Here is a 17,952-nt window from a genome sequence, read left to right on the forward strand (position 1 = left end):
AGTTCCCCACTAGTACCTCTAGAGTCTAGATTTGTAGAGTCAGACGGGAAAGACAAGGACTTTGGCCGGTACCCCCAAACCAGAGACAGGAGGATTTGCATGGGTTTAGGGTCCCGTAAACCGCAGGCTGCCCCCCCGTACCCCTCCCTGTGGCCCGTGCAAGGGGGACAGGCAGGATGAGAAATGGAAACCCCGGGCACAAGGATGAGGGCTGGGATAAGGGACACAGCCAAGGGGCAAACTTACCAAGACCAGGATGTTAGGCATGACAATATAGTCGCTCTCCAGGCCATGGGACCTGTCGGGCTGGAACTGGAAGCTGCGATACTCGAGGAATGACACCGTGTCATTGTCATTGAAGGTGATGTTGCTCTTGTGCCTGAACTCCCTGCAGGCGGGGAAGCCGGTGATCAGCAGATCCCCAGTCGCACTGGGACGGGGCGCCCGCCAGGAGCGCTGGGGCCCTCAGCTGCCTGCCCTCAGCCCACTTCGGGCTTCTGTGAGGTTCATCAGAGCTACCCCACAGAGCACCCAAATCCCCACACACCCCTCCCCCTGGCCAGGGGCCACCGTCCCTCACAGCAGCCTCCCCCATGCATGCGCCTGCTTCTCCGAGGGAGAAAGCACAACACAGTGGTTTGGAATGTGCACTCTGGAGACAGAGGGCCAGGCTCCCAACCTGTCTCCATCACTTACTACCAGGGCCTCCATTTGCCCATCTATAAAATGGGGGTGGGGGTGATAACAAGCCCCATTCTGTAGGGCTGTGGTGAGCCCGGAGTGGGTTAGCCCATGTCAAGCCACCAAGCAGCAGCCCACGGCGCAGAAGGCGCCGCGCAAGTCTCAGCTGCTTCACGCCGCTGCCGTCGTTATTCCTTCTTGTCTGCTATCCATTCTCCACAAAGTAGCCAGAGAATCTTCAAAAAGGAGAAATCAGATCATGTCCTTCTCTCCCCGACAGCCCTCCTCTGCATACAGGATCAAATCAAGCTCCTAAATGTGGCCTCCAAGATCCTCACCACCGACCCATCCAACGCTCAGGCCTCCTCTCGGCCACCTTCCCCCTCACTCATACCACGCCAGCCACTCAGGGCTCCTCCTTCCCAGACTACCAGACTCTGCCTGCCTCAGGGCCTTTGCATCAGCTGCCAGCTCTACCTGGGGGGCCCCCTACATCTTCACACAATGGCACCTCCCTCTCACCACCCACATTTAGGGGAGTGTCCCGTTGGCAGAGGTCCTCCATGACCCTCCAGTTAGACCAACCCTGCCCACGCCCCTCCCTCCGGCACCCTCCATGCTCCCCCCTCCTCGCTCTCACCACACTTATGGCCACCTGATATGTCCATGAGTCTACTCTCTCCCATCGATGTCAGCTCTCTGGGGCGGGGGCTTGGGTCTGCCTTTAATAGGGACTGGCACAGTGCCTAGTCCACAGGAGGTGCCCAGTAAATGCTTCCAGAATGAAGAAATAAACATGAACTTTGGCAAGCCAGGGCCAGCTCTCACACAGATGCCTTCCACAGACGAGCCTGGCAGGGACGGGAGTTCCGTGACAGGGGTCATCCCCAAGGGCAAAATGGGCAGGAGCCGGGAATCAGGCCTTATCCCGGAACAGTCCTCCCTCATCTCTCGGAAACCTGCTCCGCTCTCCCAAAGACCATGATCCAGCGAAGGGGCCGTGGCAGGTGTGGTAAGAACACGCCAGCAACAAATGTTTACAGGGCGCTCACAGCGTGCCAGGCTCTGTGCTCGGGGATTCCCACTAGCTCGTCCAGTCTTCACAACCACCCCATGGTGGAGACTGTCATCCCCAGTTTACAGATGGGGAAACTGAGGCCCAGGGAAGGAACGCCCCTTGCCTGCAACCACAAAGCCACAGTGTTCTCTTTTGTTTTTTAAGATGTTATTTATTTATTTGACAGAGAGAGTCACAGCGAGAGAAGGAACACGAGCAGGGGGAGTGGGAGAGGGAGAAGCAGGATTCCCACTGAGCAGGGAGCCCAATGCGGGGCTCGATCCCAGGACTCTGGGATCACGACCAGACCCGAAGGTAGCTGCTTAATGACAGCCACCCGGGTGCCCCCAGAAAGCCACAGTTTAAACCTAAGAGATCGCTTTGCACAGTGCACGGTCTCAATCACGAGAACATGGGATTGGGGAAAGCAGACTGACCCTGAGCAAACCCCCCGACTCCTGGGGGCCTCAGTTTCCTCACCTGTAAAATGGGGTCCAAACCCACTAAGACGGCCCACCTGGGAGGCCCAGTCCAGCCCCCTCCATCCTCACCTGTACACGTAGGGCCCGCGCTCCCGCACCTGCGGCTTCTCCCCCAGGAGGATGGCATCGGGGTTGACGATGTCGAAGAAGTAGATGGACAGGTAGAAGGGGACGGGGATCTCCTTCCACATGTTGAAGGACAGGCTACTGGGGTCGATGCGCACATTCTGCAGGGGGAAAAACAAAGACGCCTGTGAGGAGGGTGAGCGGGGCCACCGCCAGGGCCCACCCCACCACACAGCTAGAATGGCTGCCCAGAGCCGGCCTGCACGGCTCAGTCCCACCGGCATGTCAGGGGATGGTCCCCGGGCGGAGAGAAACTTCTCCACACACGCTGCTCCCCGCGAGGGTCAGTCCACAGGGAACATATCCCTGCTGTTACTTTTGTAAACATGTTCTAGTAATGGTAGCCTGATCAGAGACCAGGAGGCAGCTGGGGCTGGACTCTAGGAATATGGGCTTCATGTGGCCAAATGTATCATTCATTCATTCAACAAATGTTTACTGAGCACCCACCATATACCAGGCAACCTTCCAAGGGCTGGGGATAAAATAGTGAACAAGACAGACCCCGTTTCCCAACTCTGCGAGTTCTCTAATCTAGCAAGGAAAAGGCAGGTATTAAACAGGAAGGTACAATGTGTGCATATGTGCTGTGTGAGAGGCAGGGATGGGGAAGGGGACTTGCAACTTCAAACAGAGTAGTCACTCGGGGAAAACACAAGCAAAGACAGAACGAACACACACACACACACACACACACACACACACACAAATAAAAACAAAAGGCAGTGAGTGGAACACAAGGATTTGGTGGCAGGGGGTAATCCCCCATAGAAGCAAGGTCAGTGCAAAGGCCCTGAGGCAGGGTGGTGCTGAGACAGAGCGGAAGAAAACAGGTCTGCAGCCTGTCTATCTGATACACTGGCCTCTCATCCCTGCCTGGCTCTTCAGCTCTGCAAGTCCCTGTGTCACAAGGAGGTCCCCCCAGGACCACCCAATCCTCCCCCCGCCAACCTGGCCTGGCCGCATCACGGGCACCACAAGGCTCAAAGCCTGGGTGGGGCAGAGTGCCCCAGCCCATCAGATAGACACCCGATACCACAGAGTGAGGTGTATAGGGTAGCTTACATCACCTCCCATGGTCCTTTGAACACGGCCTTCCAGAACAAAGCCAGTCACCTCTACTGTCCCCAAACAGCCAAAACCAAACGGCAGAAGCTCCGGGGGGAGGCAGAAGATAGGAGTCACCTGGTCCAGCTCGGCCCCATGTCCCCAGCCAGCAGACTCTGGGAAGGAGTGGATCTGGAGGCTGCTAGACCCCAAAGCCACATGGGCAAGACAATCACCTCTTGAACCTCAGTTTCCCCATCTATACAACGGGCACCAGTAGCCTCAGCCATTCCTCATTTCACCAACATGACATTTAAATGAAGAAAAGCTGAACTCATTGCCAAGAATAAAAAAAACAGAAGATGTCCCATAAAATCCGGATTCCAGGGTATCATAATAATACTTTATTGATCAACACATCTTCCCACCGGCCATGGAAGCCGCACGATCACTCTTACAACCTGAGCCTCTAACACATGCAAATAAAAGAGACTGATAAATGTGATGTGAACAAAGCAGCAAAGAATCTGTGGGATCACGGTATTGTTTCAATAGCAGCCATTCGTTTTTCGAAATCGAGCACACCCTGGAGCCAATCTAAGACCCGCCTCGGCTCACCGGCCACACCTTTGCCAGCTGGCACTTCACCCGCCTGATCTCCCGGAGGAAGGTGACCTCCTGTGTCTCCAAGGGGGAAACCGAGGTGCGGCGCGGCTGGGTGGCTTTCCCCCGGCCCCACACAGCAGGTCCAACACCAGGACCCTCCAGGCCCCATGGGCATAGGCTTAATGCGTGGAATTCAACCTCAGGCGAGAGGCTGCTGGGCAGGAGTGTGGTCGACCCAGGACGGAAATCCTCGAATCTTCCAACAGGTGCACGGGGAGGAGCGACAGAGGGAGGTGATACCGTCACGCCATCTCCCCCAACCCCTCCCCACTGAAAAGACACACAAAGGGCTAGTAACTAGGGGTCGGCCACCTGTCCTGGCTTCCACCGGCAACTCTGTCAGGAGGAAACGCGATTTCCGTCCCAGTTCCTTCGTGTGTGTGTGTGTGTGTGTGTGTGATAAAAACACGTAACATAAGATCTACCCTCTTAGCAAATATTTGAGCCTCGGATGCAGTCTTGTTAAGCGGCGACACTCTGGGGTTCAGTAGATCTCTGGGCTTATTCGTCTTGCGTAACTAAAACAACCATAGCGATCACTCGGAGAGTTTGGGAGGTGATGCGTATCTTCACACGTAGACTGCAGGGACGGTTCCCAGGGTGTCTACTTATCTGCAAACTCATCCAGTTGTATACATTAAATATGGAGAGATTTTTTTTTTAAAGATTTTATTTTTTTTTTAAGATTTTATTTATTATTTATTTGACAGACCAAGATCACAAGTTGACAGAGAGGCAGGCAGAGAGAGAGAGAGGGAAGCAGGCTCCCCACTGAGCAGAGAGCCTGATGCGGGGCTCGATCCCAGGACCCTGAGATCATGACCTGAGCTTAAGGCAGAGGCTTATTAACCCACTGAGCCACCCAGGCACCCCTGGACAGTTTTTTAAAATGTCAGTCATACCTCAACTAAGTGGTTTTTAAAAAGACAGTTTCTGGGGCGCCCCGGTGGCTCAGTCGGTTGGGCGTCTGCCTTCAGCTCAGATCATGATCCCAGGGTCCTCAGATCGAGTCCCGAATCAGGCTCCCTGCTCAGTGGGGAGCCTGCTTCTCCCTCTGCCTCTCTCTCTGTCTCTCATGAATAAATAAATAAAATCATTTAAAAAAACACACACAAGAGATTCTTTTGAAAACATACACAAGGGCGCCTGGGTGGCTCAGTGGGTTAAGCCTCTGACTTCGGCTCATGTCATGATCTCAGGGTCCTGGGATCGAGTCCCGCATCGGGCTCTCTGCTCAGCGGGGAGCCTGCTTCCCCTTCTCTCTCTGCCTGCCTCTCTGCCTACTTGTGATTTCTCTGTGTGTCAAATAAATAAGTAAAAATCTTTTAAAAAATACACAAATGTTTAAAATAAACAAATAAATAAATATAGATAGATCTTTATTTAACAGAAAGGGAGCACAAGCAGGGGGAGTGGGAGAGGAAGAAGTGGGTTCCCCACTGAGCAGGGAGCCCGATGCAGGCTGGATCCCAGTTCCCTGGGATCACGACCTGAGCTGAAGGCAGACACTGAACGACTGAGCCACCCAGGTGCCCCAAGCGTCCAACTCTTGATTTCAGCTCAGTTGTGATCTGAGGGTCCTGAGAAGGGGCCCTGCATCAGGCTCTGTGCTCAGTGGGGAGCGTACTTAGGGTTCTCTCTCCGCCTCCCCATCCCATGTGTCCACTCGCTCTCACTCTCTCAACATATAAATAAAATAAAATAAAACAAAACAAAACAAAACAGAATAGTCTCCAGTTCCTGCCTCGCTCCCCAGCCATTTCTCAGCTGGACCCAGAGCCGTCTTCAGAACTCCGGAATCCCTCCTCCCCTCTCCGGCTCACTCTGCTTTGGAGACAAATCACGGCCAGATAAATGTGTCACCAGATAAAGCCACGTGTCCCTCTCTGTCTCCAACAGAAGGGGCTTCCAGGATCTGGGGGGTCCACCCCCTTCACCCGCTCACAGGGAGTAAGCATTCAACGACCCAGCTCTGCCCTCTGGCTGGGTGACCGCGGATAAGTCACCGCTCCCCTGTGGGCCTCAGTCTTCTCATCCACAAAACGAGCACGACGACAGAGCCGGTGTGAGGCTGAAATGAGTGTGTTCGAGTGAAGTGCTTAGAGCAGGGTATGGCAGAGCCCCAGGAGTCTGGATGGTCAGCCAGGGAGTCGCCTGGTGCAGGCGACTTGTCTGCCTCCCCGTCCCTGTCAGTGCCCCACTCCCACCCGCAGGTGGGAACAGACGTTGCACTGATTTTGATCTGCGTCTGAAGAGAGGGGACGGGAAGGAGCAGCTGATTAGATAGCACCGCCCGCCAGGCTCACGGGCCGTTTACCTGATGTAGCTGACTTGATCCCTATCCCCTCCCCCAAGGTCAAAGACCACGGTCCGGAACGCAAAGACTGGAAGAGACGGCCAACGTGAGCCCTCGCAGGACGCCACTGCCTCTCCTCCCACCCAACCCACCCCACCCAGCCCGTTCCTGGACAGTCAGGAGGGCTGCCTGGAAGAGGGGATGTGGGAGTCGAGCGCCCGAGAAGGGAGTTGAACTTGGCCAGGGAAAGACGACGGGGAGGGAATTCCTGGCAGGGGCTGTAGCCTGTGACCCGGCCAGGAAACTGTGGCTCCCTAAATGCCCATCAATAACAAATATGGTCTCAAAACATTTTTTAAAACAACTCCAGTGTCCCTCGACAGAGAAATAAACCGCCACATAATGAAACAATGGGGGGGCACTGCTCTATCACAAACGGAACCGGCTGCTGGTCAGTCCACCCCTGGCATGAGCCTCCAGGGCACATGCTAAGTAACAAAAGCCCCAAGGAAAGCAAACAGCGACACACTGCCTGGGTCCAGCCGCAGGACATCTGGAAAAAGGAAAACCACAGGGACAGAAACCAGATCAGTGGTGGCCACAGGGCTCAGGTGGAGGTAGGCGACCGACCGCAAAATGGCATCAAGAGACTATCTGGGGGGCACCTGGGTGGCCCAGTCGTTAGGCGTCTGCCTTCGGCTCAGGTCACGATCCCGGGGTCCTGGGATCAAGCCCCGCATCGGGCTCCCTGCTCAACGGGAAGCCTGCTTCTCCCTCTCCCACTCCCCCTGCTTGTGTTCCCTCTCTCGCTGTGTCTCTCTGTCAAATAAATAAATAAAATCTTTTTAAAAAAAGAGAGAGAGAGAAAAGGCATCAGGCTGCACACGTAAAAAGGAGGAACGTTCTCGATGAACCGTGAAAACATGATGTTACCATTTCTTGACGGTTTAATGATGTACGATTCACATACCATACAATTCACCCACTTCCTAGGGTCTAATTCAAGGGTGTGGATGTGCGTGCAGAACTGTGCAAACACCACCACGGTCAAAGCCCGGAACACACTCACCACCCCAAAACCAGACCCCCTGCCCACTAGCAGTCACATCACTCCCGGAGCCCCTGGCACACGCCCGCATCTACTTTCTGTCTCCACGGATTTGCCTTTTTTCCAATACACATCTGATACGATGCTACGGATGTCTCGAAGCATCCAATACGAGTCGTCCATTTACATCCATATCACCCAATTTCTTGTTTTTGTTTTTTTTTTTAAGATTTTCTCCATTCATCTGACAGAGAGAGAGATCACAAGCAGGCAGGGAGGCAGGCAGAGAGAGAGGAGGAAGCAGGCCCTCCGCGGAGCAGAGAGCCTGATGCGGGGCTCGATCCCAGGACCCTGGGATCACGACCCGAGCCGAAGGCAGAGGCCTCAACCCACTGAGCCACCCAGGCGCCCCTATATCACCCAATTTCTTAAAACAGGCAGAGATGCAAGAGAGACCCCACGGGGCTTCCCTCCCCGGGCATGATGTTTCCAAGCTTCGTCCATAACATACCCGCTTTTCAACTTTTACCAAATGCCTACACCTCCCTTGTACAACCAAAAATCAAGAGACAGAATGCTTTCATCACACCTGCTAAAAGGCGTGTGTGTGAGCACACCTGTGCTCACTGCGATCCGAGGACTTGGCTCAGTCTTCACGGGGTAGGCAGGTCTGCACACAGATGAAGCCGGAGGACAGGACACCAAGTGACAAGAGCCAGTCACAGGACAGAAACTGTGAGTCCGCTAACACGAGGTCCGGAGAGACGCGAAATTCCTATCCTCTCCCCTCCTGGCAGCAAGATGCGGGCCCCGCCCACCCGCACCACTCCGCAGCTGGGAGCTGGGCTTCTGCACACTCCCAGCAGGCAGAAGAAATGGACCAGACCGGCTGGGGGAAGTCGCAAAGACGTGAGTGAAAACAGACAAGCTGCAGAAACACACAGTCGGTCAGGCCTCTTTATAGGAATTTGTCAAACATATAAACTAATGTGCAACCTTTGATGTCTTGAAAATAAAATGAACACAAAAGTTGCCATCTTAATACTGGCCTGGTCTGGCCCCTGTGGCCTCTCTGGGCCTTGCATCGGGCCCCATCCCTGTCATTCACTCAGCCCAGTCACTGGCGCCCTGCTGTCCCGTATATATGCAAACTCCTGCCCCAGGGCCTTTGCACTTTCTGCCTCTAATGTTCTTCCGAAGGTGGCCACATAGGCAAATCTCTCACCTGATCCACCCTAAAACTCCCTTTCACCTGCTGTATTTCTCATGGTCCTTGTCACCTATAATTACATCTACTGTCCTCTGTCTCCCTGCTGGCTCAGAGCCTCACAAGGACAGCACCTTCACGGGCTTTGCTTATTGATTCACTGCTTGGTACCCAGCAGACACTCCGCACGTTTCTGAGGAGCCAACAAGCAGTGTGAACTCTGGGACAACTAATACCGACTTGGAAATGGCCAGAGACTGATTATCGGCTTCCTCCTTTGAATATGTTTTAAATAACTCCTACTTGAGAGAGTTTTTTTGTTTTTTTTGTTTTTTTTCAAATACATAGAGAGCATGGCCTATTTGGGGCCCAGCTTGGGCTGGAACAGCAGTTCAGGGGACAAGGGATGGCAAAAATGACAATGTCACATACATTACTTTTTAGCTATCAGTCTATGTTTCAATTAAGTCAATCTTTAAAATTACAATGTGGTGAAATTTTCTGGCTTCGTGAGCTGCAACCTCACAGGCCAGGCCCCCCTCCATCCAAGGGTGGGCTCCGCAGGCCTCCATCTGCCCCCATCTCCTCCCCAGGCTGGGCAGGGGGGAGACCCAGACACTGCCCAGGGAGGTACAGAACAGCAGTCCCAACGTGGAGACGGGGAGCTGTGGGTCAGTCCTGCCCTTCACAGAGAGGCCCAGGGAAGGCATGAAGAGGCCCGGGATTCACGCGCCTGCTGCTCCGGGGAACTAAGCCCTCCGGGCTGGCCTCCAGCACATGGCTGGGATAAGCCGTGAGCAGGGAGCAGACAGAGGCTGAGAGGGGCCTCGTGACTCCCAGAGCCTTCACTGTCCCTTGGCCACCCGTGGCGAAAGCATGTGACCTCATTCAGAGACCAGAAAAGCATTTCCCACCAGATCCCAAGAGCCAGGAAGTCCGAGACCCCGGCGAACACCACACTCGGGAACCATCACCCAGCGTACCTCGCTGGCCGGGAGGACTCCACATTCCCTGGGGGCTGCTCTAACTAAGGCACACCTGGGGCTGGGGTGAGGGAGGGCTCCTTACCTTAATTTCATCTGCAAAAACCCTATTTTCAAAAAAGGTTACATTCACGGGCACCAGGAGTTAGAACTCGGGACATATCTTTTTTTGGGGGGGAGGGGTTTGTGGGCACTACTGAGCCCAATACAGGGGCTAAGGCCAAGGCAAAGCTAAGTGACCAGAGTGTCACTTGAGCCCACACCCAGCCGGCTTGGCATCCTGGCCCAAAGCTCCCAGGGTCGATCCGCACCCCCCTGATGCCAGGGGGAACAGGGAACGATTCGGCAGGAGGCTCCGGGCCCACTTTCGTGCTCCTCAGCACGCCCGAGGACGCCCACGAGGGCCCTCCAGCTCGCTGCCAGGCAGGAAGATCGGGATGACCTCCGGGCCCCCAGACAATAGTGGAAAAGACGCACCACGCACCCCAACCATTCCCCGGTACCCCAAAGACTCACTGGGCACGTGCCAGGGGCCCAGCGGCATCGTGAACACAGCCGATGCCCCAAAGAAGAAACCAGCAAGGGCTCTGATCAGCAGACCCCCTTGGGACAGAACGTCCGGCCCTGACGCAGACTGGGAAGAAATAAAGCCAGATGGAGCGGGACGGGGCCCGTCTGTCCAACAGAGCAGTCCAGGAGGGCCTCTCAGAGGAGGCGGCATTCCAACGGAGGCTGAAGGAGAAGTTGCAGTCTCCAGAAGCAACTGCCATGTTAAGGAAAAAAAAATTTTCCGCTATTCCAGACGGGTGTGCCATCTCCAGGAGTGGGATCTCTTATTTTTCATTTAATTAACACACACGTGGGCGGGCTTTTCTCTGTTCAAGAAGCTCAATATAGAAATCCCCAAGGCGCACAGCCCGGGTGACCCAGAAATCCCCCGTCCGCAGAAGGGGCTGGTGGTGCGCCGGGAGCACCTGGCTGGATGTCGGTGTGGACCTTCCTGTCCAGTCCAGCAGCCACCGGCTGCAGCCCGGACCTGAACACCCAACACGGGGCCAGTCCCGCAGAGCGGGGCCCAGGCGCCAGCGACAGGCCAGCTTTGTCCAAAAAAAAAAAAAAAAAAAAAAAAGCAAAAGAATATACATTTATCTCGTCAATGATTGGTTTTATTTTGATCCACAGGCTGAGTGGGGATCTTGGACGTATCGGGTAAATAACACTAATTTCACCTGTTTCTTACTCCTTTTTTTATGTGGCTCTTTTTAAATGAAGCCCCTAGAAAATTTCAGATCACACACCAGCACTCACTTTTTGGGTTTGCAGTATCTTCTTAGAAGCGGCACTGGGGTGGCCAGACCCGACTAGACCCACCTCCACCTTCCCAGCTGTGAGGCCTCCAGGAACAAACACCTCAGGGCCTCAGCTTTCTCGTCTGTAAAATGGGCATAGGAACAGACCCCACTTGGCAGAGTCATAGATGGGATTTAGGGTCAGTACACAGCAAGTGCCTGCAGTAGGTGCTCCATATGAGGCAGCTGTGATGATCACTAGGCTCCCGTCCACCTTCAAGTATGAATTCCTGTGCTCGGCATTCAAGGCGCCACCTCGTTCTCCCACCCAAGTCCACTCTGGAAAGGCGGCTCAGCTCACGGCCTCCCACAGTCCCTGCCCCCATGCCTAGGATGCCCCCAACACCCAAGTCCAAAACTCCACTCAGCAGGTGCCACCTCCTCCAGGAAGTCCTCCAAAACTGCCTGAAACAGCCCTGCCTGGTCTAATTATGACTGTGCACTCATCCCATTCACAATCACCTACCCTGTGCTAGATGCGATGGTAGGAATTTAAAGATACAGAGAGAAACAACACTGGACTCTGCCCTGAGAAGCTGGGGGACATGCAGGGCGCCGGAAAGTCCTATCAACCGTTTGGATCTATGTTGTTCAGGTAACAACACACTTCTGGCGACTTCGCCTCACCGAATTTGCTAAGGCTCATTTCACAGATACAGACGTTGAGGCTTGAAGGCCAAGTGCCTCCCCAAGGTCACAGGGAGAGGGAGAGACCAACTTGCCGGTTCTGCACCCACACACGGGCCGCGGCCTCACACCGCTCCCGGGGCTCAGGGAAGCTTCACAGAACAATCATTAACTTGACCTGACCACAGAATTGCAAAACCTAATCCCTCCCCTGGTGATAAGAAGAAACAGGCTCCAGAGGAAACACACCTTCAAGCCCGGGAGCCAGGAGGCCAGTTGGCACACACGGCCCAGTTTGGAGACGGGACCAGCACCCCGCCCGCCCTGGATTACCTCCTGCATCCCTGGGCTTGGAGGCGCGCCCTGCCCCAGGCTGCCCTGGAGCTCAGGGAGGACCACAGCACGGGCTGAGTCAGTCTAGAACCTGGGAACACCACACCCTTGGCTACTGTTCCAAACTCTTTTGATTTTAAAGGGAAGACAAATAAAAGAAAAGCTTTTTATAGGAAACCCGAGTGGTTTGCTAAGACAATGGGGTGAGTTTCTTCAGCGAGGAAGTTGAGCCATCCCTGACTCCTCAACTTCCCTCCCACTTAATACCCTTCCGTCTTGGCTGCTCTCTCTCCGAGACGCGCCTGGAGTCCGTCCACTTCTCTCCAACACCACCCGGCACCCAGCACTGCTTGTTGGACCAACGCGCTAACTTCGTAACTGGTTCTCCAGCTTCTCCCCTTGCCCCTGGTCTGCTCTCCCCATGGGATCAAAGTTATACTTTTAAATTGTTTTTTTTTTAAATATTTTATTTATTTATTTGAGAGAGACACAGTGAGAGAGAGCGTGAGCGAGGAGAAGGTCAGAGGGAGAAGCAGACTCTCCGTGGAGCTGGGAGCCCGATGCGGGACTCGATCCCGGGACTCCGGGGTCATGACCTGAGCCGAAGGCAGTCGTCCAACCAACTGAGCCACCCAGGCGTCCCCAAAGTTATACTTTTAAAAGATAAGTCAGCTCATGTCACTCCCCTGCTCAAACACCTCCCATGGCTTCCTATCTACCTCAGAATAAAATCCAAGTCCTTGATAGGGATTTACAAGGCTCTCTATAACCACTGCAATCACTCCCCCCTTTATCAACCACCTCGCTCACTCTGCTCCAGCCACACCACACTCATTGCTGGGGAGCCCAAGAGCAAGCTTCTGCCACAGGGCCTTTGCACTGACTGCTTGTGCTTCTGGGGCAATCATCCCTCCCGCGACTTCACTGGTGACCCCTCGCTTCTTAACTCTAAATCTATCTTCTCAATGAGACCTTCCCTGAATATTCTTCATCCCCTCAACAATATTTACTGAGTTCCCACTACCCGTCATGCTCTGTTCTAAGTCTGCAGACTACAGCAGTGAATGAAAAGGAAAAGAAGACCATCCTTTCTAAAACAGCCCTTCTGCAGTCACATTCTATCCACCACCCAGTTTTATCCTCCTGGCATTATCGATGTTAGGAATTCCTATATATTTGTTGACAAGACCCCCACCTGCTGCCTAGACCGCAGTCATGATGGACGGAGCTGGAGCAGCCTCATTGGATCATGAGGCAGCCTTGAGAACAGAAACCACAAACAAAGGACGGTGGAGTGAAAAGATAGGAGACTAGGATCCCCTGATTTCATGGAGCCACCGCACCCATCCTGGGCAGCCTAGTCATCAGAGAAGTGTCCATAAAACTCACAGTGAGATCCTCCAGCCTACACGAGAATAGCTAACACAAGAAAGATTGACGACAGCATCGCTGGCCCGGAATGGAGCAACTAGAATGCTCGCACACTATATTGTGCAAGCATAAGAGGTACAGTCACTGGAAAACACTGGCATTATCTGCAAAAGTGGAACAGACTTCTGCCCCACGAGAGAGCAGGCCGCCTCCTAGGGCTTCCCCCAGAGGAATGAAAACACAGGTCCCTCCACGTACAAATGCCATGTCCACCAGGGCCCACAGCAGCCCCAAACTGGAAACACAGATGTCCACAGACAAGGTAAAGGATGAAAAGGGTGACATTCACGCCACAGGATGGCACCCAGCAGAGAAAAGGAGTGGACCCTGCATGCCCACAATGACACGGATGAGCCAAGCATGGAACCAACCAAAAAAGGTGGGCACCGAGGAGAACGGGCAGCAGGAATCCGTTCTCGCGACGATCCGGCCAGCGGGTAAAGCCGATCTCTGGTGACAGAGGTGGGGGACAGTGGTACCCCAGGGTTGGCACCAACAGGGCGGGTGGAGAACAGCCATCTGCTGGTGATCCAGACAAGCTCAGCAAACCTATGTGAAAATTCACCGACATCTACACCAATACCGTGTACTTCCCCGTACGGATGTTAAATTCTGATTTCTAAAAAGAAAAAAACTAAAACAAAAATGTGGCAAGCGGAGGAGAGCACTTGGAAGGTCGTAAGCAAAGCCTCAGCCCACAGAGGCCCAGAAGGATGCTGGCGTCCCCCCAGATCTGAGTTCCGGGAGACCAGCAAGAAGGCTGTCGGGGGACCCAGGAGGAAGAGGAGAGGCGTGGAGCCATCCCTACAAGCAGAGGGGCCCCAACCCGACAGCCACACCTGCTTCCCTGCATTCTCCTCACCCTGCCCTTTGCCACCTCCCAGCAGGAGCCCGGCAGAACTTCCTGGGCCTCAGTTTCTCATCTGTGCAAAAGGGACTAGAAACAGGACCTGCGCCAACAGTGACACCATGCTGACGTAATTTGGTGAGAGGTGCACGTTGCCTCTGTGTCTTCCTCCCAAAATCCCAGAACTCCAGTCTAATCCCAAGAAAAACATCAGACAAATCCCGATAGAGGGACATCCTACAAAATCACTAACTATCCAGGTCACCAAAACCCAGGAAAGTCTGAGAAACCATCACAGCCCAGAGGAGCCCAAGGGGACACTGTGACCAGATGTGACATGGTCTCCTGGGTGGACTTCTGGAGCAGTAAAAGGGTAGGAAGGAAAACCTAAGGAAAGCAGAACAGAGTGTGGACCGTAGTAAGCGGTGTGAGTGGGGGACACAGGGCTTGCAGAACGTGGGAACTCTGTATTCTCTGCCCAGTTTTCCTAGACCTCTGAAACTGTTCTAAAATAGAAAGTTATTTCACAGCAAGTCAGACCCCCTCACAAGCCTGCTGGTCAGCTTGTATCAGAGCTCGAGGCGAAAGTAAAACTGTGGGCCCACATATGTCTTTCCCAAACGTTAAAGTCGTTGAAAACAATACCGAAATGCTTACAATAATAAATATATTAAAGCTCACAGTATTATTTTAAGTTTAAATATTTTGCTTAACCCCAAACCAGAATTCATTTGTCATTTTATTTCTCCAGCATTAGTGGAAGCAGACTCATTGGGTCTGTTTCCTGGCACTGCTTTGACAAGTTGTTTTTGACAACTTGTTTTTGTCAAAAACGTACACGTCTACAACATCACAAATTTAGCCTCTTACAATCTGAAGGTCGGAAATCCAAAGTGGGTCTCACCCCAAAATGGAGCTAAAATCAAAGGGTCAGCAGGGCTGGTTGTTTCTGGAGGCTCTCAGAGAGAATCCACTTCCCTGCCTGTTCCAGCTTCCAGAAGGCACCGTGCTCCTTGGCTCCTGGTCCATCCCTCCAAACCCTGCCCTCATCATCACATCCTCTCTGACGTCCCTCCCTCTCTCTTCTAAGGACCCTTGTGACAATAAAAGAACAAAGCCCTCCCATTGTATCCTCCCTCTTTCTGGCTTTGAATGATATATGGGTGATGTCTGGTGCTGTGGCAGCCATCATGAGACCATGAGGACAATGCTAAGAAAGTCACATGTCCACCCAGAAAACCCAGGATCACCTGCCACCTGGAGACTTGTGAGTTCATCGCATCTGCCAGGTCCCCTATGCCACTTGAGCTAATAGGTTCACAGATTCCAGGATTAGGATGTAGACAACTCGGGAGGACAAGTATCCTGCTTCCCACACCCCACTCAGAAATATGTGGCCTCCTCCCACACAGCCCCCTCCACACCTGGCAACACCCTTGCGCCAGGGCAGAGTGACATTTGCAGCCCAGGTGCCTCTTCCTTTCTGGAACATTCTTGCCTGCGGCCAGAGGACCAGACCCCGGCCGGACAAGGTGGACCAGATCCCATGGTGACAGAGGCCCACTGTCCTCTTAAAGCATGCCACCTGGCATGCTGGGTCCACACCCCCTCCCGCCCCCTCCCCGTAGGACACCACACCCCCCACCTCACACTTGACTTGCAGCCTGACTGCCTTAAAAGAAACCCAGGGCAGGACACACTCTTGGGTGGCTTCTTTTAAGTTGTGCAGTGGGGGGCCTTTGTTCTCACAAAGGAGTTGGGACAAGCGCCTTCCGCTGCAGACGTGCTGCGGGCCTGCCGGGCCTGCCGCTGCCCCTCCTGACTTCAGTGACCACAAGGACAGCCTTGCTTGACCACAAGGACAGCCTTGCTTGACAGTGACACAAGGGTGTCAGAACCTCGGTTGAGGCACACCTCCAAAGAGATCTCAGCCAGCCACACCCCTAGCCAGGAACATCAGGGAGCCCCGGAAGGCCAGCCTCCCCTGCCCTGGGATGGTATAAGAAGCAGGAACGTTCTTCCAACACCAGGGGGGCCAAAGGCCCCCTCAAAAAGCCAGCAGGTTCCCTGGTCGGGGACAGAAGGGGGACAGCAGAGGTCAGAGCCACTTGGCATTCCTGGGGGTCCCAGGAAGCTTCCTGGCTGGGTAGGGACTGACCCACCACTGAGCCCCACTCCCTCACCTCCCAAAATGGACCCAAGCCCAAGGGGTGCACGCCCCAGGGGATTTCTGGGCAGCTGAGCGGACCTTGTCTCTCTACCTAGAATCCAGGTGCCCCACAATTTTTTTTAATAGCATAAAATTTACCATCTTTGGGGCGCCTGGGTGGTCCAGTGGGTTAAAGCCTCTGCCTTCGGCTCAGGTCATGATCCCGGGGTCCTGGGATTGAACCCCGCATCAGGCTCTCTGCTCAGCGGGGAGCCTGCTTCCTCCTCTCTCTCTGCCTGCCTCTCTGCCTACTTGTGATCTCTGTCTGTCAAATAAATAAATAAAATCTTTAAAAAAAAAAATTTACCAACTTCACTGATTTTAAGGGCACACTTGAGTGGCATCAAGCAAATCTACGGTGTTGTGCAACCCAGGTCACCATCCATCTCTGGAACTTTCTCACCTGCCCAAACTGTCCCCAGGAAACACCAGCGCCCGGGCCCCTGGTGCCCCCATCCCCCATCCTGTCTCTGTCCCTGAGACCCCTCTGGCTGCCCCGTGCGAGCGGACTCCTGAGGTGTGGGTCCTCTTACGGCCAGATGCTCTCGTCACCGAGCACCAGGTCTCCCGAGCTTATCTATGGTGGTGGGGGGGTGGGGGGGTCAGAGGCAGAACTGCCTTGTTTCGAAGCTGACTCATATTCCAGCAGCTGGAGGGACCTCACTTTGACCGCTCCTCTGTCTGTGGGCACCTGGGTTGCTGGGGTCACGCGGCTACAAATACGGGTGCGCAAATAACCTGCCCGCGTCCCCGCTTTCCATTCTTTGGGGGCACATGCCCAGCAGGAGAATGGCTGTGTCACATGGTAATTCTGTGTTTAACTTTTCCGGGAACCCAAGCCCGGGTTTCCACAGAAGCCTGGCCATGCCGCATCCCCGCCGACAGGGCACAAGGGCACCCGTTTCTCCACACCCTCGCCAACAGTGGCGATCTTCCAGGTTTTTTGGTACGAGCCATCCTCGTGGGTGTGTGGTGGGATCGCTGTGGTTTTCGTTAGCATTCGTTCGTGCGTCTTTTCCGGAGAAATCTCTAATACGTCCTTGCCGCGTCTGTTCGTTTCTGTTGCTGAGCTGTCCTACCAGGGATGTAAGGCCAGATTTAAGGCCACACTGTGCGTCTGTTCTTGATCATTCCCCTAGCCGGTCTCTTTGCAGCCCCACGCCCCTCAAACAGAAGGGTGGGAGCCCCCCCCCGATCTCCTTCCCTCCCACCCCGAGAACAGTCTATTGGACAACCAGTGGCTCTGTGAAGTGGCTCTTCTTTCTGCAGAAGAAATCTGAAATCTGTTCCTGACTTCCCAGGGTGTCCCAAACGAACTGAAACCAAGTCTGAACCTCTCATCATGTCCTACAAGGCCCCAGCCTGCCTCTCCCCGGCTCCAGCCCCACGGGCCCGTTTCTTCTTCCGTCACTACATAAGCAACTTCCCACCTCCAGGCCTTTGCACGTGCTGTGCCCTCTCCCCAACAAGCTGCTCCCATGCCTGACTCCTCGAAAAGGCCCGCCCAACCACCGCACCAGAGCCTGAGGTCAACTCACCAGCCTTGCCCCCTTCGGACTGCCT

The 17,952-nt window shown here is 54.2% G+C and overlaps 1 protein-coding gene across 4 annotated transcripts in view; it reads right to left on the reverse strand.

Moving 5' to 3' along the window:
- SCARB1 (scavenger receptor class B member 1) overlaps positions 1-17,952 on the reverse strand; it is a 68,782-nt gene that overhangs the window by 30,651 nt on the left and 20,179 nt on the right. For all 4 annotated transcript variants that reach the window (XM_032876489.1, XM_032876492.1, XM_032876491.1 and 1 more), the window contains exons 2-3: positions 2,290-2,447; positions 247-388 (exon numbers count right to left, since the gene is read on the reverse strand). In XM_032876489.1, coding sequence (XP_032732380.1) covers positions 247-388; positions 2,290-2,447 — 300 coding nt within the window. The remainder of the gene's footprint in view (positions 1-246; positions 389-2,289; positions 2,448-17,952) is intronic.

This window comes from Lontra canadensis, unplaced genomic scaffold (assembly GCF_010015895.1).
Source record: "Lontra canadensis isolate GAN:19392208 unplaced genomic scaffold, GSC_riverotter_1.0 scaffold58, whole genome shotgun sequence".
Taxonomy (NCBI): domain Eukaryota; kingdom Metazoa; phylum Chordata; class Mammalia; order Carnivora; family Mustelidae; genus Lontra; species Lontra canadensis.